This window comes from Phyllostomus discolor, chromosome 2 (assembly GCF_004126475.2).
Source record: "Phyllostomus discolor isolate MPI-MPIP mPhyDis1 chromosome 2, mPhyDis1.pri.v3, whole genome shotgun sequence".
Classification (NCBI taxonomy): Eukaryota; Metazoa; Chordata; class Mammalia; order Chiroptera; family Phyllostomidae; genus Phyllostomus; species Phyllostomus discolor.
In genome coordinates, this window is record NC_040904.2 from 165251574 (window position 1) to 165275306 (window position 23733).

Genomic DNA, 23733 nt, shown 5'->3' on the forward strand with positions numbered 1-23733 from the left:
GCTGCAGGTTGACTCAAAGCCAATAACCACAGTGGGGACTCTAACATGTGGAGCAGTTGTATGCCCTTTTTTCTTTTAAACTTATAAATAGGACCAAATGACTCTTACACATTTGTTTAAAATGTATTCTAAGGCACTAAACGTACTGTAGGATTCATGTATCTACTAGTTAATCAGGAATAATCATCTGCCAGAAAAAATGGAAAAATCCATTACTCTAAAGCCACTGCCTGTGTCCCTCTGGGACTAGGAGAGCCACTGGAGCACAGCATGCACGATCGCTCTTCATGGGTTTATCTTTGAAAATCAGTTCTCATGTTTGCTTTTGACTCTTCCTGTACGTTAAAAAAGAAAAAAGTAACATCATGTTTTAATGTGCCATCTCCTACTGATGGAATCAACTTATATAAAAGACCCATGTTTACAGAAGTCTAGTTCTGAAAATGGGTGGGGAAATGGTTTGTCATGTGGGGTAGACAGTTTGAAATAAAGGGGGATGAAGGTCAGGGATTTATCTACAACCACAAAACCTTGAATCACGGCATACACATCAAATCAGAATATAATTCACTTGTCTCCCATCAAAGTGAGACTGATTTTATCCCACACCTTTAAGAGATGATGCCACCCTGGGTGCAGCCTCATGGAGTGCTAACGCTGCCCTCAGAGTGAGTCAGGGCAGGACCCCCGGCATGGCCAGCCCTACCGCAGACTCCTCTTCTCTCCAGAGCTGCTCCAGAACCACATTAGGAGGCCTGAGAAGCAGGCACCATTTGTCCTCCATTTGTCTGAAGTGCTTTTTTAAAATAGTGCTAACATAAATTAGATTCCAGTTTTCAAAAAGGTGTATGTGTAAAGTACCATTTCCCAGCACACTACTCTTTACTAATGACATAATAATAGACAGCTATCCTTTATGGCAAAATGGAGCATGCATAAAGAATAGATGATGTCATCAAGGAGAAGCTGCTCCTACTGCCAATAACTCAGCCCATCTCTGTGCATGAAACAGAGTCCTTGGGATTCAAGCGAGTTTGCCCAACTTTGTCACTCTACTGCCAAGTAGAAATCAGTGTTTATAAATGGTTACCTCCTTGCTGAGAACAAAGGTATAGGGGCCCAAACAACTAAACTGAGAGCAACATAACCCCCATGGAGCAGTAAGAGGATAGATGCAACAGGGCAGAAGGAGGGTAGGTAATCTATTAATGTGTTTACATAATGGAGCAAGGTGTTGAGGTTGAGTGATTAATGCTGGATACTGTCCTCCCTTGCTGGCAGTGTGGCAGAGTAGAAAAAGCAGACTTTCATCTGAGTCTCCCCTACCATTAGGCTGGATCGGTGATTTTCAACCGGTGTGCCATAAGAATTTTTAAAACATGCACTACCCGGACAGCTACATGCAAAAAGATTAAACTTGATCACCAACTTACACCATACACAAAAATAAATTCAAGGTGGATAAAAGAATTAAACATAAGTCATGACACCATAAAAGTCCTAGAGAAAAACATTGGCAGGAAAATCTCAGATATTCCACACAGCAACATCTTCACTGACATGTCCCCTAAAGCAACAGACATAAAGGAAAGAATAAACAAATGGGACCTCATCAAATTAAAAAGCTTCTGCATGGCTAAAGAAAAGAGCATTAAAATGAAAAGAGAACCAACTATATGGGAAAACATATTTGTCAATGATACCTCAGACAAGGGTTTGATCTCCAAAATATATAAAGAACTCACATGACTCCACTCCATGAAAAACAAAAAACTCAATTAAAAAATGGACAAAAGACAGACTCGAACAGACACTTCTCCGAGGAGGACATCCAGAGGGCCCAGAGACATAGGAAAAGATGCTCAGGTTCACTAGCCGTCAGAGAGATGCAAATTAAAACCACAGTGAGATACCTCTTCACACCAGTGAGAAGGGCCAGCATAAACAAATCAACAAATAAGTGTTGGAGAGGTTGTGGAGAAAAGGGAATCCTAGGGCACTGTTGGTGGGAATGCAGACTGGTGAAACTACTGTGGAAAACAGTATGAGATTTCCTCAAAAAACTAAAAATGGAACTGCCTTTTCATCCAGCAATTCCACTGCTGGGATTATACTCTAAGAACCCTGAATCACCAATCCAAAAGAACCTTTGCACCCCAATGTTCATAGCAGCACAATTTAAATAGACAAGTGCTGGAAGCAACCTAGGTGCCCTTCAGTAAATGAATGAATCAAAAAACTGTGGTTCACTTACACAAGAGAATTCTATGCAGCAGAAAGAAAGAAGGAGCTCCTACCCTTTGCGACAGCATGGATGGAACTGGAGAGCATTACGCTAAATGAAATAAGCCAGGCGGTGAGGGACAAATACCATATGATCTCACCTTTAACTGGAACATAATCAACAAAAGAAAAAAGCAAACAAAATATAACCAGAGACATTGAAATTAAGAACAATCTGACAATAGCCAGAGGGGAGGGGGGAGGGGACAGTGGGGAGAAGGGTTTTCAGGAACTACAGGAAAGGACACCTGGACAAAACCAAGGGGGAGGGTGGGAGCAAGGGAGGGAAGTGGGTTTGGCTGTTTGGCTGGGGCAGGGGGAGGGGGGGGGAATGCAGACAACTGTAATTGAACAACAATAAAATAATTTTTAAAAAATAAAAGAAAAAATACAGGAAAGACTTAAAAAAAAAACATGCAATACTTGACGATTTAGTCCGGGGCACTGACCTCTTTTCCCTTAGATTATTAAGTAAAAAAAAGGTGACAGCCAACACAATAGTTGTTTGGTGTGAATGAATCAAAATTATACCTACCTTTTGTCAGATTGGCAAAAAAATATGCTTTTCGGTGTGCTGCAAAATTTTAATTTTTTTAATTGATTTGAGAGAGAGAGAGAGAGAGGGAGAGAGGTCAATGTGAGGGAGAAACATCGTCTGGTTGCCTCCCACATGTGCACCAGATGGAATCAAACCTGCCACTTAGGTACATGCCCTGACCAGGGATCGAACCTGTAACCCTTTGGTGTACAGGACAACACTCAAACTGACTGAGCCACCCGGCCAGGGTGCTATGCCACAGAATTTTAGTAATTAGTTTATGTGTGTCATGAGATGAAAAAGATTGAAAACTGCTGTCCTAGATGACTGTGAGCAGTTTCCCCTAAAAAGGGGGATAAAATCTACCTGCCTTAGTTGTTGAGAAGATTAAAAAAACTCGTACAAAGACCCTACCCAAATGCCTAACAAGGGTCATTCAATAAATGTTAGCCTCCCACCCCCCCCACACCCTTTCCTTCTCCCACCTGCTGAAACCCACCTTGGCTCCTCCATCTGGTTAAAATAACTTGGAAAACCTGACCTTGATATATCCAAACTCCACTGACCTCCACAGAGCCACCCACATAAGTTCTCGTGGTAACACATCCAGAGGCTGAGTCAGCCTCTACAGCTTTCACTCTCCCCATCCAAAGGACAAGTTTTCTCTAGAGATTGTACAACTTTGATGGGGAAAAAAAAAAACCATCATGGGAACAAGCAGTACAGAAAGAGTTTTTCACATGCTGTCCCAGAGTCATTAGAAAGTTGCTGCATCATAGCCTTCAACATTGCAGGGGAGGCTGCAGGGAGTTCACAAAGGCCTTTGAGACAAATGTGGCTCCTGTTAAAGCCATACTAGACAGGAGCCTTTCTCTAATAAAATCGGGCATCACCGCTTATCAGGAAACGAGGCCCCACGGGAAAAAGGAAAGCGGAAGGACACCACACAGTGCTCCCAGGGGGAGCGAGGGGTGAGACGGGAGAGAAAGGGAGAAAAACCTTAACAAGGGAAACTGCAAATAGCAGTCAATAGAAATGCCTCGTCCTGTCCACCTCCGTTGGATTTTTATGTAACTCTGTGCTGTGAACTCTTAAAGAATATGTTATAGGTGTGTATGTATTTTCTTTTTCCTTGTTTACATGAAAACACCAGCCAGAAATGGGCTTAGTTAGAAGGGAAGAGCAAACATTAAAAATGGGATAAAAAGAGGGTTTTATAGCCAAACTGAGTTTTAAAAATTATTTGTATTTTTTCTTTTAAAATTTTGTATATATTTTTTTATTTTTAAGAAGCTCTCAAGAACCAATAAGCTGACCCGAGCACCTCACTCTCATGGAATGGGCCACGTACTGACATTCACACTGGACTTAACGTTCTCAGAGCGCTGTCTCACAGGCTGCTTGTTAGATGCAATAGTGAGACAGGCATTATTATCCCTGCTTTTATTTAACAAAGAAATTGAGGCCAAAGGAAATTAAGTGCTTTCCCCTCAAGGCCCTACAGCAGTGAGAGTTAGGGTTCAAACCCAGGTCTCCTAATGACACAGTGATTTTTCCCCTGCCAGGTTGCCTCTCGCTAATCTCCCCCATTACCCAGAACAGTGGTTCTTACCTTCCAACTCTTCTTTCTCATAGTGAATGTTGAGAATTGTACTGGTCCCACCCTGATCCACCACAGCTTCTTCATCTGGTCTCTGATAAAATATAAACAAGCAGTCACAGTAATACCCACACATTCATTCAAACAGTCAGTTAAGCACCACATGCCAGGCTCTTTGTGTAACCCTTGGAAGAAAACCATGATGGTTCACACATTTTTCAAAACGTGAACCTCACAGTAACTTTGACATGCAAACATGGCAGCCATTCTCTTTCACATTTTGTAAAGGAGCAGCCTGAGACTCAGAGAACATTAAACTTCCTGCCCAAGGGCACCAATGGGGTAAAAGGCAGAGCTAGGACGGAGCTCAAGTCTTATGACTGCAGAGCTCATGCCTTTCGCCTCCGAGCTCCTCTACCCGTCCATGTCACGTGTTGGCGTTTTGTAAGGGCTGTCAACCACATTGTGTCATCTGGTGGAAACTGGTCTCCTTGACCTCTGCAGCATTTGAGCCTGTTTAACACTCTGTCCTTGAAATACTCCAGCCTGCTTCCTGACGAAAGCTTCTCTGTCTCATCCTAAGGCTCATCTTCTTCTAAATATAATTCCCAAGGGGAAGCGGTCTACTTCTGTTTCCCTCATTTAAATATTACAATTTCAACAGCAGCCTGAAATGGCATAGCTCAATATTTGACAAACCACTGGAATGCCACAACTCAAGACTCGTGTGTCTAAAACCAAACTAATCTTCCTTTCAAAACTAGCAGTCTGTGCTCATTCACTTACTCCTATCTATGGCATCACCACTCCTTAGACCACATTTCAAATGTATTTATTCATCCATTCCATGTATATAGTGCCTATTATATGCTTTCGGGGAAAGAGTTCTCTTTTCTCACCAAGACCTCCTTTGCAATTACCCTTGAATTCACTCTCATCTCACATCCACTCTGTCCTATACTCTCCAACATTTTGAGTCACACTAAACATTTTTTTTTTCAGTTCTGGAAGCACACTCACTTTCTTCCCTGAGTGCCGCTCCTTCTGCCTAGAGCTATGACACTCTGCCTACTACCCCCACCTCTCCCACCGGCAACTAACACTTACCCATCATCTCATAGGTCTCAGCCTAAATGTACTTCCTTGGACGCCTTCCCTGACTACCTCTCTTCTAAACTAAGGTAGGCCCCCCGCCCCATTTTATGCCCTCATAGCACCGTGTGCTTCTCCTCAGTAATGAAATGTCTCTGCTCCCTAAGGGAGGGAACTTATCTGTCTTCCTCACCACTGTTTCCACTGTGTTCCCAGAACTTTGCACAGATTTTCACATAGTAAGTGCTCAATAAATCTTTGTTTAAAAGAATGAACATAATGGCACCTCCCTCAGCAAGGCACACTATATCCTGAATTATTGCAAAAAAAAAATCTTACCTGATTTCCCCGCTAGTCCATCTCCCTGACCCAACCTGCAGCTCCCACCAGGCTTACTGGTCTGACAGGCACTGTGCACATTCCCCGCCTCACGCCTTCTCTCACGCAATGTGGGCATCTAACACGCCCCCTCCCCAACTCTCCAGCACACCACATCCTCACCAGCCCTTCCAGAGTCTGCTCAAGTTTCCAGCTTACTGTTGTAATTTTACAATTTTGTAGTCATCATCTATGCCCCCAAATAAGGGAACCCTGAATATAAGACAATCGATTTTTCTAAAATAAAGATTCAAAAAATGTGTTAGAGGCCAATTTGAATAAACTTTTAGGGAAGTAGATGAAATACTCAAATGTCAGTTTATAGTATTTATTCAGTTTTCTAGACATGTTTAAAAGTATATATTATTACTACTAATCTATAATCTCCAAGATGTAGTATTAAGTTTAAAAAGTAAGGTGGAGAAAACTGTATAATTTTTGTCTAAGAAAGGGTTTTGGACCATCAGCATCTGCTTATACTTAAAAACATAAAGGAAGAATAAGCCATAAAAGATGTTTTAAAATAGTCACCTAGAGAGGGTACAGAGGAAAAGAGACAAGGATAGAAACTGAACGTCTTTGACTGTACTTTACTTTACAAATATATTACATAATTTTAAAACAAAATTTAAAATTTAAAAAGCAATTCCCAGAAATTAAAAAAATGAAAACCACTGCCAAATTGATGGCATAACTATTCCAAAAGAAATTATTCAAAGTAACTTTAAAACATAATAAATTGAATATCCTTAGTGGCATATACCCTAATGACAAAAAGAATTGTAAAAGATCTTAAACTGCTTTTTAGTTACCACATGGTTGGTTGTAGTGTTGGTGTTATTGTTCTGAGACTATTGTGTATCGTGAGAATAAACAAGTGAAAAATTACATGAACTTTTTCTGTCACTCTCAGTGTGACTGAGAACCAGGATTCTCAGCAGGCGTGAAAGGAGACACAGTTAGTTGTAAGACAGAAGTAAAAACCGATGCAGTCTTGAATTTGAGTTCGAAATATGGACAAGAATATATGATGCATTTTTTTTTATTTATATTTTCTAGCCTTGTCCACTGAAAAGCTATAGAAAAAATGGTCAGCTGGTAGCAATGAGTATCATTAGCACCTAGATTGTGGTTTCTTAAAGTACCATTTTCTACAAAAAGATACTCAACTAGGGTTATGTCAGAAGGACTCAGTAGCCAACTTAAACGGGTCCCTTGCCAAAAATAAGACAGTTTGAGCATCAATAAGGATAATAACTGCAACAGACTGAATATATCAAATATACTGAAAATCCATGTGTTCAACAATGTCACTTTAAAAATTAAATAATTGGTCAATATTGCAAGATAATGCTAATAAACTAATTCATTGCTTTGAAAACCAGTAAAAATTAATCTGTTTTCCTATATAAATTGTACCAAAAAGTAGATGAGAGAACTTTCTTATTATAAAAAAGAACAAATAGCAATGAGAACATTGCCATTTTGCAGTCCAAATGGATTGCACTGATCTCCAACAGCCGCTAACATCACAGAGAGAGACAACCAGACATTATATGGCCCCTAACAGGAGGCCTTATCACCACCCATGAGGCAATTGTGCCAAATAAAGCGTCCCTGGGTCTGGTCAAAGCTCTAAATCCAAATAGCAATTTACTGAAAATACGATGAATCAGAGCTCCACAGAAAAACACCGTAGGAATACAATCAGCAAAATCCAGACTGTGGAAAACTATACAGAACAAATCTTCCCCACCCCCTTTTTAAAAACAAATAAGTATAAGACGAGAAAGGGAGAGACAGAGGACAGGAAGGCGAAACCGATAGGTTAAAAGAAACAATGAACCAACCACCATGTTTGGACTTTGAGTCTTGATTCAAATTAACTGAAATAAAAATTTTAGTTATTTTTTAAATAACTTTTTAGTAGTTACAACATTTGAGACAAATGTCATTTGAAAAAAGGAAAAAAGAAATTTGAATATTAACTAGATCTCTCATGATATTAAAGAAATTATTATTTTTCTCTTTAGGTGAAACTGTGCTTATTTTTTTAAGAATCCTTATCTTTGCCTTAACTGGTGTGGTACAGTGGGTTAGGTGTCATCCTGCAAACCTACAAGTCACCAGTTCGATTCCTGGTCAGGCCACATGACTAGGTTGCAGGCCAGGCCCCAGGTTGGGGATGTGCGAGAGGCAGCCAATCTAAGTTTCTTGAGAAACTTCAATCGGCTGCCCCTCGTACATCGATGTTTCTCTCTCTTTCTCCCTCTTTTTCCCTCCTTTACTCTCTCTCTAACAATAAATAAAAATAACATCTTCTTTAAAAGATAATCCTTACCTTTTAGTTATACGTACTGAAATAGTATGAAGACAGAACTGAAAGATTACAGATATGTAAAATAATAAATTAACTTAGAAAGGTTACTTGCTACATTTTATGCATAACTTTAATCAAAATCTTCACACACATCTTTAACATCAATGTCCTCCTCATCACCACAGGTGCTTTGAGTCAATTTTCCAAACATGTCAGTTTCATCTCCATCTAAGTTGTAAAGACTCTTGTACAAAGTCCTGTCTGAATAACTTTTAGGTGAAAAACTTGACTTTGTGTTAGACTTATTTGTTCACCTACCTTATGATTAAGATCATGAATTCACTGACAGCAGGAGCCACATATTTTCCCGTTTTAAGTAACTGGCACGCCTGTAAGTCCCAGGAGGGTGGGTACTTAGTTTCACCACTGTGCACCTCGAACCTAGTAAAATGTCTCATATATGGTAAGTATCCAATAGAGTTTGATGAATGAAGATTTGTTAGTTTTCTGAACTCTTCATTTAAATCATTTACTTTCTCATAATAATTTTTCTTGTTGGCTTCCCCACAGGTTTGTAATATTCCAGAAGACAGGGACCAGTTAATTAGGATGCTTAATACTGTTCACAGACACCTGCCCCAGCACAGAACACAGCAGGAATCTGGATGAAGGGGAAGAGGGAAGGTGATTGATTCCTGACTCTAAGACTACGAAAGCAAAATGTAAAGAGCAAGGTCAACTGTCTGAAAAATTCCATGTGAAAAATCGACTTGTTTCCGTAATTTAGATTGGTTAACCACAGTCTAAGTTTACTAAATGAATGTTCATCTCCTTTTTTTCTCTTGCCAAAGGAAACAGAGCCACTGTCAAACACCATGAGCCAGAGCATTTGGAAGGTCGGGCTTCAACGTGAATGTGTGGACCTTGTTTGGATCCTGATTCAAATAAGCCAGCTTTCTAAAAACTTATAAGGCGTTCACAGAAATTTAAACAACTGAATGGATATTTGAATATATAAAGAACATGTTAATGTTGAAGTGTAATAATAATAATAATAATATTGTGATATGGTGGTTATGTCATTTTAAAAATGGTCCTTAATCTTTAGTGATACATACTGAAGTTTTTAATTTGACGCTTGGGATTTGGAGAATGGGCGGAGACACAAATCAATCAATACAACAGGTCATTGAGGATGCAACGGTTCATTTTAACAAGTCTTTCTGCTATGGTGCATGTTTGAAATGTTCCATAAATTTCAAGTATATATGAAGTTGGTTTAAAATCATAAAAATGAAAAGAAAGGAATATCAAGTCTCATTGGTTTGTTCTTGTTGCAGATTCCTCACCAGCTAGCTATTATTTTCTCTGATACCATCATTATTAATGGCAAAGAAGATTTCTTAACCATGGATGTCTACATTTCTTATGAATGGGCTTCAGAGAATTAAGTGTCAGTGTGCATTTTTCTTGGGAAAGGGTCCATAACTATCATCAGATTCTCAGGGAAGTTTATGCTCAGACAAAGATTAGACTCATGGGAGCCACATTATATAATTTAAGAGAAGAAGGAAAGAAAGGAGGAAGGGAAATAGGGAGGGAAAGAAGGATGAACTGGAGAAAAGACCCTGTTTCTAACTCTCTTTTCTGTACTTCTAACTCACTGACAATGACCCACTATGTAACAGTGAATTGATTTGGGTGCCCATCACAAGGACAAATAATATAAAAAGAACAAAGTGGGTTAAATACACATTAAAACATTGAAATTGCAAGGCACATAGTGAGCAAGAAAGCATCATCACGAGCCTTGAAAAATGAATGAATTGTAGCTGAGTAGCAGACGAGATTCTCACTTACAGTTAATGGACAAATTAAAAGGCAAGGGCAGAGCTGAGTCTTACATAATGGCTCCTGCTCCTAGCAGCAGCCACAGAGCTCAGGGGAGGGAGAAGGCGGCAGGCAGTGGGGCCCACCTGGAGTCCTCTCCTTGATGCACCATGTGCCGTTCCACCCCGCCTGTGGGGTTGTAGACCTGCCAAACTCAACCCCACCTCCCTCTGGAAGTGAGTCTCAGATAGTGTACCTCTAAAGACCTCTTGCACCTTTTTTCCTAAGGGTTCAATGTTTTCAGAGATTGTAAATAACATTTTCCTACCCCTCCACCCTCCCAGCCTCCCCTGCCCCAGACAATAGAATCACGCGTTTATTAAGTTCTAATATATCAACCAATTTAAAAAATTAAATCCTTACTCAAGGGCATTTTTTAATTGCTTTTTGGAGAGAGAGGAAGGGAGAGAGGAAGGGCAAAAGAGAAACATCAGTGTGAGAGAGAAGCATTTTGACTGGCTGCCTCCTCTCCACACCCAGACCTGAGATCACATGCACTTGGACCGGGGATTGAACCTGCAGCCTTTAGGTCAAAGCACCAACCAACTGAGCCACAGCAGCCACCACATAAACAATTTTAAAACATCCACAAACATAAGTGGCTTCCAAGGTTTCTAATCAGCCAACTGAGTTAATGCAATTAGTATTAGAAACAAATATTCATGAGCACGTACTATATGCCCAGCATTGTGCTTTACATATATATTACCTCACTTAATCCTGACAACAGTCCTAAACCAAAACTAAGTAAGACCTCACAAGAGCTAAGTGGGATAGGGAGGTCTCAAGTTTCTCTGTGTTCCTTGTATTAACATTACACTCTAACACTGCAAAAAGCAAAGAACCTGACAGTTTCAGAGAGCTATGTCATCTAATCACGAGTTAACGTCCACAGTGAGAGCAGCTCAAGATCCACATTATTAGCTTCTTAAATCTTTAGTGCTCCAGAACCCTGTCCCTCAAACTGCCCCAAGACTTCCAACAGTTCTCTGTCTCCTTAGGCACTTCCATCTTCCTCTTCATCCAGCAACATCCGTGAATCCTGGCCCCTTGCAGACTCCGTCACTGAATCTGACCCCCACGTCCCCGGCTCTCTAATGACCTCAGGTTGACTTCCTGACCAAATGCAGCCACACTCTACAGCAAGACGAAAGCTTCCGTGAGGACTTGTGCAGCTGTTGCATAATGGCTCCTGCTCCCACACCTCTTCTCAGTGTGCTCCTCAGTGTGCTCAGTGTGCCACGAGCTCCTGAATACCCATGAACTTCCTGTTCTGACTCTTCAGGAGCCTTCTAAGGGCCTAAAGTTTCGAAGTGGTTCTGATGTCTCAAGGATTCTTTTATTGAACCCCACTTGGAGTCACTGCTGTTCAGTATAGATTACCAGTTAATACATTACAGTAGGCAGAATAATGACTCCTGAAATGCAGATTGTTAAGGAAGTAATATTGTTAATCAGCTAAATTTAAAACAAGGAGATTATTCTGGATTCTTTGGTGGGCTCTATGTAACAAGGGTCCCTAGAAGGGGAAACTGAGACAGAAGAGTAGAGTCAGAGAAAAAGATAGAATGCCAAAAGCAAGACCTGAGACACGCTGCATTGCTAGTTTTGAAGATGGAGGAAGTGGGCTACACACCAAGGAATGCAGGCAGCGTCTAGCAGCGGAAGAAGTCAACGAAGCAGGTTCTCTTCCAGAGCCCCCAGAAAGAAACAGAGCCCCATTGACACTCTAATTTTAGCCCATTGAGAACTTGTTGGACTTCTAAACTACAGAGATAACCAATCTGCGTTGTTTAAGCCACTAAATTTGTGTTAATTTGTTATGGAAGCAAGAGAAACTAATACACGCATTATGGCTTTCTAACCACTAAAACCAGAGTAAATGTGTTATTACCTTACAAGAAACAACCATCTCCATTACCTAAGAGTTGTTGCTGTTACCTAGCAGCAGATTTAGAATAAACACAGTTGCTTTGCTGTGTCCTAGTTACTAATGCAGGCTTAACTGAGAGCCCTGTCTACCCCGCCAAGGCTAACCATGAGCTAAGACAATTATCCACCAATATTTCAAGAAGTCAATTTGCAGACTGGATTGTTCCCCAGACGACCTCAATTCTCTGCTTGGCAGGACAGCCCACGCCTCTCCTACCAAAGGTTCCCAGTAGACCTGGTGAGACCAGGCGAAGAGAATGCTCGCAGCTTCCCCAAGTCCCGCTTAGGGAAAGAACATCTACTGTGTGTTGGGACAGTGTGGAAGAGTAAGGACTGTACACTGCGATGGAGTAGGAGGAGAATCTGCTATGGTTGCCACTTTTGTTCAGTAACACTCAGCAAATATTTACTGACTGCTTACCATAAACTGACCTCTGAAAAGCTGACCGGCTTTCTACAAAGCCATTCATTCATTCATTTAGTCGGATAATATTTACTGAGCTCCAACACGTGCCAGAGTCACTGGACACAAGCAGTCAGGTCTCCTTCAGGAACTCTTGTCTTAGGGTGTTCTCAGGCCCACCTTAAGACATACAGTATGACTCTCTTCCCCTTTGGCCAAGCTTCCCAATTATCACTCACTTACCAGAGTTTATAACTCTGAAGATTTCTGCAAAATTTTCCATTCTGATCAGGCCTCATTCACATAAAAGCCTTGGTAACTGCCTAAATTCACTCGTTCTCCATACTTCCACTGCCACTCTCCCTGAATCTCCCTGGGGACCCCAGCACCACCTGACCCAAGTGCGGACGGTGCTGGCCTCTCCAGCCTTCTCCTCCGGCACTTCTTTCTGGTCAGTTGTGAAAGTGCTCCTCAGGGGAACTTTGAAGAAATTTGAAGATATCCCCAGTTCCAATCCAAACTAGGGGCTTTCCCTAAAGCTTTCTGATCTTTCTTTATTACCACCCCCTTTCTGAACTCACTGACTCCTAAAATTTTGATAATCACCTCTGGAGATCTCATCAAAATTCAACAAATCAGACCTTCATCGGCTTATCCTGAATTACAGCCTCCCAGCTGACCCCCTTACTCCTGCCTCTTCCCACTCTAATATATATCTATATCTATATCTATCTATCTATCTATCTATATATCCTTTGCACACCTTGTCACACATATTTCCCAAACACTAAGTGCTCACTCGGAGCCAGGCACTGGTCTAGGAATCAAAGACAAAAGCTACAGTAATGCAGAGTGTTAAGGGCACATCCTGGGAAGAGCGGCAGGCAGCCCTGCCACTTATTAGAGTTACCTCTCTGTATCTTGGTTTCTACATTGAAAAATAAGAATGAGGGCATGCAACTCTCAAGGTTACTGAGAGACTTAAAGGAAAGAATGCATGGAAAGCACTTACCACAGTGCCTGGCACATGGCAAGCACCAATAAAAGCTCATAGAACAACATCAAAAGGAGCTGTCAGGTTATAAGGAGAGATGAACATGTATATTCCGTAAGTAAAGGGTGAGAGAAGTAACATAACTTGGTGGATGTCATGGGCAGAGAAGACAGCGATGAATTCTGACAGTGATACAAAGTCAGACCTTGAAGGTTCAAATGGAATAATTTGGAAAAGAAGGCAAAGGTTTTCCAGAGAACACCTAAGCTAAGACAGCACAGAAGAGACAGCTTTTCAAGCAATGGCTGTCCGTTGTCCTGTGCTAATCCTGACAAGACCAGGAGTTCCCGGAGGAGAGGACATTGGCTTTGGCTATGGGAGAATCGTCCATTTCCTCAGGCAACTGAGCACCTGTATTACACCTTGCACTGTGATAGATGAAAATGCTTTGTGGCTGGTCCATGCCTTCATGAGGCTTCTATTGGAAAATAAACAAGAAATCAAAATAAGAACACTTCAGATAAATTACATGAGCTGTTAAGAAAATAAAACAGGATCATATGAAAGGGAGTAATTGTGGGTAAAGGTCAAGAAAAGCCACTCCAAGGAGGTGACACTTGAGTCATGAGAAGGCCGAGGCAGCAAGATGTCCTAGGTAGAGTGAACAGCAAGAACAGAGGTCCTGAAGCGTGAAGGAACTCGCCATATCAAAGAAACAGAAAACCAGGGTAGGGGCTCGTGGTGAGAGTGGAGGAAAGACGGTCAGGGAGTGTGGTCAAGGCCTTGATCACATTAAAACTCAATAGGCCATGACAGGAGTTTGGATTTTATTACAAAATGCACTGGGAACCCACTAATAGTGGGTTCAAGATAGGATATGACATAATCTGATTTGTGTTTTTAAAAGCTCCCTCTGGCTGCCATGCGTAAAGTATTTAGAAATGTAAGAGAGAAGGCAGAGGGAATCGTTAGAAGGCTGGTGCAGTAGTCCGAACCATAGAAAACACGGACTCCTGATATTTAGACATGATGTCTGGAATCTCTCTGTTTACATAAGTTATACAATCCCCTCATTTTGCAAGGTCTACCTCCCTTCCACACAGCCTACCTGGCACACAGGAGGCTTAACTGATAACGTTTAGTCGGTCAACTGCATCTCCCACAAGTCAGCCCAATTTTCTTTCCTCCTTCTCCCCTCATTTCTTCTTCTCCCTATAACCACATTTCCATTTGTCCATCACTTCACTTAGGCTTCAAGAGGTCCTACTTCCCACTCTATTCCTCTTCTTCTCCCCATCCCAGCATCCATGAAAGTTTCATGAGCTAGATATAAAAGAAGTCATTATTCTCTCTCCTATCCTGGAAGCACTCTGGAATTATCAGCTTCACAGAACACTAACAGCAGCCATGGGGTTGGTATGACCCGGACAATACAACCTGTACACAGTCTGCACATGAAGGACACAGTCGCCTCATGCTCATCCAGCCTGTTCCCGCACTGCAGCCAGAGAAGTCTTTTCAGTAAGAAAGTCTGATCATGATCTCATTGGCTCTCCTCTCTCTGGCTCATTCTCCCGCTTTCTACCTCTCTCTTCTTTTGCTCCCTGCTTCCTCCAGTGGCTTCCCCTTGTTCCCCAGAAAAATACCAACTTCCTCATCATGGACTACAGTGACCCTGTATATTACGACGCCAGAGTACACCTCACACCATTTCCCTCATTTACTCTCTGGGCTCTAGACATACTGTACCTCTTTTAGGTCTTAGCCTGATGTACCCACTTCTACCACAGGACTTTCACATATGGTGTCCCCTTTGTTTCCAAAGCCCTTTGAGCTCCTTTTCCCTCAGGTGACACAAATTTAGATCTTTGTTCACATTTTGTCTATAATTCTTTCGAAGCACTTATCACCATTTATGATAATAAATTTACTTGTGTGGTTATTTCTCCAGCCCCCCTCCCTACACACACACAACACACACACACACACACACACACACACACACACACACGCTAGACAGGAAGCTCCAGAGGGCAAGAACATTGCCTATTTTTACTCATCACTGTATCCCAAATATAACATGAATACACTTAGTAGGCCTTAATAGTATTAGATATGGATTTTCCAAAATCTTAGCTGTGATTCCTTTTTTGATGGGGCAAGCAAAGAAGAAATCGTGGATCTTCTAGTAGCAAACTGCTACCAGGAAGAAGAGTCAGTGTCTGATACCCATTCTGCCACAAACTTGGAGTGTTTTCCCTGCCTCCTTACAGAAACTACCCCTGATGTCAACATGGCACTTGTGTCCAAGACCCACCATCCTTCCGGAGAAGGTCCATCATTCTCTTCACAGCCCTCCACTTCAGACCTGAACCCCCCTTCAATCAATCCCCCTTTCCAGACCAGTAACTATACCATTTGATTGCACAGAAAAGGGGGGTGGAGTAGAGAATTCAGTGACGTACTACTCACTCACTTACTTAATGTTTAATGTCACACATTAAACATTATTTCACAAAGTGTTTTCACAAATAGCACCTCGTTTTGCCCTCAAACCAACCTGCTAAGGTAAGGGAAGCAGATATTATCGTTCCCGTTTTACTAGGTGGAGAACTGAGGTTAAAAGAGGCAAGTGACTTACTCAAGGTCACAAAGCCTGTGTGAGGTAGATGTAGATTTGAACCTACAGGCTCTGACACCTAGTTCAATGCTTTTACTTACATTAGCCACCCCAACAGTTGGGTTATCAGTTGCTTAAACCTGGGTTTGTCATTCTCTTAAACACTGTTCCTAGCTCCTCAACACTTCCCTAGTCCATTCCTGCTTCCCTATCCAGAACTTGTCAGATGTTTGCGCAATGGGGTGGAGGGAGACATAAAGCTGGACACAGTAACAGGGTTTGGTCCCAGCCTCCAGTGGTTCCGGCTCTTCCTGAACTCCCCAAAAATAACACAAAGAGGAGACCTGCTCCACCAGAGTATGGTCCCTGGCCACCCTTTCTCCCAAGTCCCAGCACTACACGGCGAGGCCCAGAAGCCAGCCTCTCTCCCAACAGGGAGGACCCGAAGAGAAGAGAGGTCACCGCCAGCCGTGCAAGGGATGCGGCAGTGAGAGGCAGCTCCCGGTTCGGCCCAAGGTCACCCTCTCGCAGCCCCTGTCCGATCCCCAACCTCCCAGAGCGCCACCTGGTGTCCCGGGCTGGCCTCCCCTTGCCCTCAGAGAGTGGCCTGAGAGTCCAGCTTGCGGGCAGAAGCAGGAATAGGGAGAGGATGCAGGAGGCTGAGCCCTGGGGAGGGGTGGGAGGCGGGCCCTACCTGATAGCTGAGGACACCGTCTGGCTCGTTACTCCCGGCCGGCATGGCGGAGCCGAGCACGGTCTCGCCCACAGGCTCCAGGTCGAGCGTCAGCGCACGATGGTCGGGTCTGAGAGGATCGCCCGAACGGCGACCCCTACCCTGGAGCAGACGGTCAACCATCAACCGCCGCTGCCTCCATAGCCACCGGCCGCGAGGCACCGCCGCCACCAATCAGCGCGCGTCCTGTGCAGCCAATCAGGGCGCGGAGCACGAGAGGACGCTGTCCGGCGGTACCCTGGGCTACCAGGAGGAGGAGGGAGCAGCCGGAGGAGCCCAGGTTGCCGTGGAAACCGCCTCCCTCCCTTCTGGGGCCCCAGGGCTAGAGGGTCCGTCCAACTGCTCACTAGAAACAAAGTCTCGTTCTTATTTGCAGCTAGCCCTGAACTTTCAAAACTAGGAAAGTGTTGGTTTTGTCTATTCGAATTTTATTCCTTGGATAATGATTTTTAAATTCTGGAGAAATGTGCCTTGGGGGTTGCAGAAGGAAGTAATTGAGGATGAAAGGAAATGGCCTTCTAAGATTACTTGTTAATCTCTGAGCTAGTGGCCAGATTAAAGAACATTAAAGATAAACAGATAGGCAGTGATCCTACCCACTCCACAAACTCACTGCGACTTAGGTCACCTCCCTGGGTCTCAGGTTGGCAGCAAAAAGCACAGAGTTGAATTAAGGATGACTGTTGAAGTAACTCTACAAAAATGCTTCCAACTTTTCTGAAAAAATAATGTAAGTCAAATTATTATTTAATAACAAGAACTACTGATTTAAGACGAGTTTAGAAAGTCATGAATAACACATTCAATTTGATTTGGGTTTTAAAGAAAAGAGAGACTGACCATAATCCAACCAATCCTCTGTCCCCAAGAGGAGGAAAGGAGCCTTTTCCTTTGTATGTATTAATTCTATCACATCAGACTGTAGCTGAGTCACATTAGAGCAAAAAGAACTCTTGCAAGCCATTCTCAATCTACAAAGAAGCTACACTTGAGGACCATAGTTAGGTACATGTCAAAGTTTCAACTCTGCATACCATTCCTTCCATTGGCCCTGAAAGGTGAAGTGTAACTGAGGCAGAGCCATATTTCCAATCTCCTGTATAAACCTCCGGTTTTGTTTCTGAGTTTTATCGTTAATTACCACAGTCTGTATCCATCTCTTTGCTAAGCCTGTCTCTTGAGTCTGGCATTCACCCCACCCCTTTCCATTCAAACCTTAACCTTCCCTCAGAGTCAATCTCAAAGGCTACCTCTTCCAAGAAGCCACCACAGCGATCACCATGCTGTGGTTATTTAAGTATTTTGATTATATGTTGACTTTAACTCACTCTAATATTGTAAATATTTGAAGGCGATGGCTATTTTCTTATGCCCTTCGGAATACTCCATGGAGCTTCAAAGAATGCTGGGCACATAGAAAGTTGTTAGCAAATATATGTTTTTAATACCTACTATGTACAGGCCCACATGGCACTGAACATGCAGAGAAATCTAAAATATAATACATATCTCCATGAGGCTTAAAATTTAATGAGGGAACAGGATATACTGTATGTTAACACAAGACAAGCTAATAGAACATAGAATAAGAACCATATGAGTAATATACACAACAAAGATTAGAAAAATTCAAAAGAGAAAATGACCCTTATGACTTGGGGTACTTTAGAAATATGACACAGAGGACATGGACTTGAGCTAAACTTAAAAAGTAGAGCCAAGGTAAAAAGAACCAACATCTTAACTCTCGGGCAAAGACTTAAGAATAGGAATGCACCTGGCCTGTTCGGGGTAACAGTGATTTGAACCAAAGTGGAAAGTGATAGAAAGCAGTAGGAAGTAAAAATTGTGGTCAAGAAAAGCTATGGCCATATAATGGGGAGCTAACTAATTAGTTCAGACTTTATTTTCTCACGTGATAGAAAGTAGAACACTGCTGAAGGTTTTAGAGAACACTCCATGCACCAGGACTCAGGTTTAATTGTATAAGTACATTGTGTCATTTAATATTCATGGCATCTCCATTATTTCTCCTTTTCACTGGTAAGAAGACTGAGACTCAGCCCTGGCTGGTATGGCTCAATGGACTGAGAGCCGGACTGCGAAGCAAAGGGCCTCAGGTTCAATTGTCAGTCAGGGCACAAGACTGGGTTGTGGGCCAGGTCCCCAGTAGGGGGCACACGAGGGGCAACCACACATTGATGTTTCCCTCCTTTCTCCCTCCCTTCTCCTCTAAAAATAAATAAAATCTTTAGAAAAGAAGAAAAAACTGAGACTCAGAGAAGTTTACCAGCTTTCTCTAGGTTAGGCAGTCATTAAACTGGGATTCAGTCATTTATTAATTAAAAACATATTTACTAAGAATCTATGTATTCAGCCCTGTGCTGGGTGTTGGGGAAACAGCAATAGGACAAACAGGGTCTTGCCCTCTTGCTCCTTACAGTCTAGTGGGGAAACAATAAACAAGTAAACAAACAAGATAATTACATGTTATGATTGCTTCTGTGAAGTAAGTAACAGGGTTATATGATAGAGAGTAAGTAGATGACATGGGAGTTGGGAGGAGCTACTTTAAATGGGGTTGTCAGGGAGGGCTTCTCTGAAGAAGTGAGGAGAGTGTCACCTGATGAGATGGGTCAAGGACAAGTCTGTATGATTCGACAGTTCTTGACCACTGCACAACAGGTCCCATATAACTAATGCCGAAATCTGACATTAGGGGCAAGCCAATTAGAGGGAGAAACCTAAGGCAGGGGGTCAATTAGACCAGCTCTAGCAACGTGGTAATTCAGGAGGGGCCAAGGATGGTGACCAAAGGAAAGATATACCCACATGTCCTCCCTTCTTAAAAGGACAACTCCCAGCCATGAAAGTGGGCTTGAGCGGACAGAGTAGGAAGAGGATTGAGGAGGCAGAGGATTCCTTGGGAGCTCTTAGGGGTCTGATTTCCCTCCAGTTCAAATGTAGACCAAGTCAGAACCTCTGGCCCTTGACTCCAGGGTCAAGAGCCCCATCTTCTGGTCTATTGTGCAAATTACAAAAGGAACTAGGCTATAGAAGCAGCCTCTGAAGCTGCCTGAGGTGGCTGCCATCTGCAGTGCTGCAATCAATATACAGGCTCTCCCCTCCCAGGGCTGATTTGGCCTCTCCTTTCCAAAGGAGGCTGGCCACTGGGCTCCAGGCCCCTAGCTTCTACTTCTCCCTACACTGCTTGGGAGTACTAGTGTGCTACTCTTTGCAGGGCTAAGTGCAAATGTGCTGCTCTCAAGCCTGGCCAGCAAGCTGGACCTGGGCAAGCTGGGAGTAGTATATTCAGTCAAGGACACCCCCTCACACTCACTATTTTTCTAAGACAGCAGAAAAGAAAAATAGCAGAACAGAACTCAGAGCCTTCTGAGAACTGCACAGGATGCTTCGTCTAGAATGAGGCTAAAAATGGACAGAAAAATGCAAAATACATGTAGAGTCAGACTAAACACACACACACACACCAACAAAGAGACAAGGAGGAATGCTACATGGATAACCTTAATTAATCCTTGCAACAATTTTACGTTCTATCGTCCCATGTTGTAGGTGAAAAAACTGAAGACTGAGGCTTGGAGATACGAAGTGCCCAGACCGCACAGCAAGCACAGTTAATAAGTGGAGACACTGGACTCTGAGATCAGAAGTATCTGATTCCATAGTGCACATGCTTAACCACCTACTGCCTCTCAGTGGGCTGCCTTGGGCCTCCATTCTTCTCTAACTTTTATAGACTCCACCCTCTCTTTAATTCCAAATGTGGCTGTCCTTCCAGTTCCTGTCTCTAGATCCTTCTCTTTTCTATCTTTTCTTAAATTTTATTTATTTATTTTTAGAGAAGGGGAAAGGTAGGGAAAAGAGAGGGAAAGAAACCTCAATGTGTGGTTGCCTCTTGTGCGCCCCCTACTGGGAAGCTGGCCTGCAACCCAGGTATGTGCCCTGATAGGGACCCAAAATGCAATGCTTTGGTTTGCAGGCCAGCAATCAATCCACTGAGCCACACCAGCCAGGGCTAGATCCTTCTCTTTTCTAATACCAGTGCAGGAGGAGGAGAGTAAGTCTTGAACCCCTGGGGGACGTGATAAAATATATGGCACTCTCCTTTCAGATAAGTACACAAAGCCCCACATTTTGCATATAATTATAAGGATGTATTCACAGCCTTCCCAGGGAAGCAGCAGGCACCTTACATGTATTATCTTTGAATACTGCCTGAGAAACATTGAAATTCTCTTACTCAGAGACAAAAAGGCAAAAATACAAGAAACTCAAAAGGTTTGAGAACATGTTCTCTACAGTTGCAACCAACTTTTCCATCAAAAGCATCTTAATTCCTCCATCAGTTTACCATGCCTCTTGCCCTGCTTACACTGTCCACAGAACCACAGGGCAGAAGTTCTAGTCTTTACTTGCCATGAGGTACTCCCAGTTTCCAGCTGCGTCTCATACCTGATTCAGTTTCTCCCACTTAATTACACATCTAAACCCAAGAAAAGGTTGGTGGAAAGACTTAATTACGGCTTGTTTGCACTGTCGTCTGGGAGCATTTCCTGTGAAGGGAGGGAGAGTGGGAGAGAGACGCCATTCTTTGTCAAGCTAAAAAGGTTACGCAGGTGCATGATTTGCCTTCAGCCCTTGCCAAGTCACAGCACACTGAAAAGAGACCAAAGAGTACAATCGCCTTTGTTCACAGCGTGCTGCCAGCCTGGAACACTACACATCACAGGGAAGAACAATGAGGCACCACAAAAACTGGCTCTTGACAGGGAAGTCAGTCCCCCTCCATTCATGATCACCAACATTATCCATAGAAATTCCTTACACTGACTGTACTCATTTACATCTTGCTCCACACTGAGCCTCTGATAGACTGAACACGAGTAAAATAGCAAAAACCTACTTTCTGCCTTCTCCAGGATCACAAGTAAGATTCTTGGATGGGGAAGGAGGGGCAGGAAGGACCTCTAGAAGGAGCGGAACAGAACAGAAAGCAGGCCTTGGATGTGAAATGTCGTGGGACTTCCAGATCCAGAGAAGTAGTTCAGGAAATGGAGGGAAACATGACCCCTTGCCAGGTCCCTGATGTCAGATCTGAACACATGTATATTAATTAAATAGTTATCAGTTTCGAGCCCAGCCTAGCCCTGCCCAGAATCAGGTTTGTGTGCAGTGGTTTCACTCCACCTCTTCTCTGGGGATAAGAACTTTTGAGCTTGTTGTACTAAGTAGGGAAGTTCTTTCTTTGAGCCAATAGACCTGGGATATCCTTAAGGTAGCAGCGAATTCAATGCCTCACATTTGTATAATTCTATATACTCTCAATTTCTTTATCACCTTATCTCATTTCCCTTCAATGGGTCTGTAAATGTACACAGAACATTTCACGGACTAGGAAGCTGAAACGTGGCTGGAATAGGGACTTGCCCAGACCAGTTAATAGCAGAGCCAGGTCAAGAACTACTGATGCTTTCCACTCCATAGCGTAGCTTCCTGGAAATATAACTCCATTCAGCCACCTCTTGCATAAAATTGAACTGGTTTAAGTGAAACAGTAAAAACATGAATTTTGTTTAGAATTGACATGAACTCCCAAAGCAAAAACCCAGGGTTTCTCCTCTGTTACCCTTTCCTATCACATGACAGTTTCATATAATTTCCACTTGGGAAAGCTTGTCAGTGATACCCATTCATTAGTTTACTTAACAAATATCCATGACGTTCTGAAAATAATTATTACTGCTTTTTATCTCTGGAAGTACATTATCTGACATAGATATAAACTCAGTCCAAGTTACTCTTATTCCCTATGGAACATCCCTTGAGGCCTTTTATTTTGCAATTAATTAAAAAGAGAAGAGCCCTGGCTGGTGTGGCTCAGTGGATTGAGCACCAGCCTGCAAACCCAAGTGTTGCTGGTTTGATTCCTGGTCAAGGCACATGCCTGGGTTTCAAGCCAGATCTCTAGTTAAGGGCATGTGAGTGGCAACCAAATGATGATTCTCTCCCTGTCTTTCTCCCTCCCTTGCCCTTTCTCTAAAAATAAATAAATAAATTGTGGAAGGAAGGAAGGAAGGAAGGAAGGAAGGAAAGAAGGAAGGAAGGAAAGAAGAAAAGAGCCCTGACTGGTGTAGCTCAATTAGTTGGGTGTTGTCCTGTGAAGGTCACCAGTTCAATTGCCTGTCGGGGCACATGCCTACATTGCAGGTTCTGTCCCCAGTCAGGGTGTGCGCAAGAGGCAACCGATAGATGTTTCTCTTTCACATTAATGTTTATATCCCTCTATTTCTCCCTCCCTTTCCCTCTCTCTAAAAATAATTACATAAAATGTAAAAGAAAAGAGACCCATTCAGACATTTGAGCTGGGGGAAAAAACAATAAACATGGAACTTGAAGATATTTCAAGAATTTATCTTTTTTTTACCTCTACTGTGAAACTGAAAAGGCCAGCCTCTTCTTTAAAAAACACAGAGTTTCTCTGGTCCTTTCTTATAAAATAAAGAAAGAATATTTGCCAGATCTACTAAGAACATCCAGGGCTAGGAGATGAATAGCCAGTGAACACCAGAGGGGGAAAAATCAGCCTTAAGGCAGAAATAGACATGATCAGCTTGGCTGGGGTAGACAAAATGAAGAAGGTTCCATCACAATTTGATTGTAAACTATAGATCAGTTTGGGTCTCTCTAGAACTTCTTGTCCCTGTCCCCTAAAAATTGTTGTCTCCTAAAAATACCTAAGACTCCACCCCTTACAACATAAAAGGTGCACCAAGACAAAAAAAACATGGCCCAAATGAAAAAACAAATCAAAACTCTAGGAGATAGCCAACCTATCAGATGCAGAGTTAAAACAATGGTAATCAGAATGCTCACAGAAATGATTGAGTACAGATGCAAAATAAAAGAAAAAGTGAAGGCTATACAGA

At 42.6% G+C, this 23733-nt stretch overlaps 1 protein-coding gene across 1 annotated transcript in view; it reads right to left on the reverse strand.

Annotated features, from left to right (window-relative positions):
• The window catches only part of SLC4A8 (solute carrier family 4 member 8), a 76133-nt gene extending 59166 nt beyond the window's left edge, over positions 1 to 16967 (reverse strand). The window contains 2 exon segments of the mRNA XM_028532177.2: positions 4434 to 4515; positions 16745 to 16967. Coding sequence (XP_028387978.2) covers positions 4434 to 4515; positions 16745 to 16906 — 244 coding nt within the window. The 5' untranslated portion in view covers positions 16907 to 16967.
• Between the last annotated feature and the right edge of the window lie 6766 nt (positions 16968 to 23733).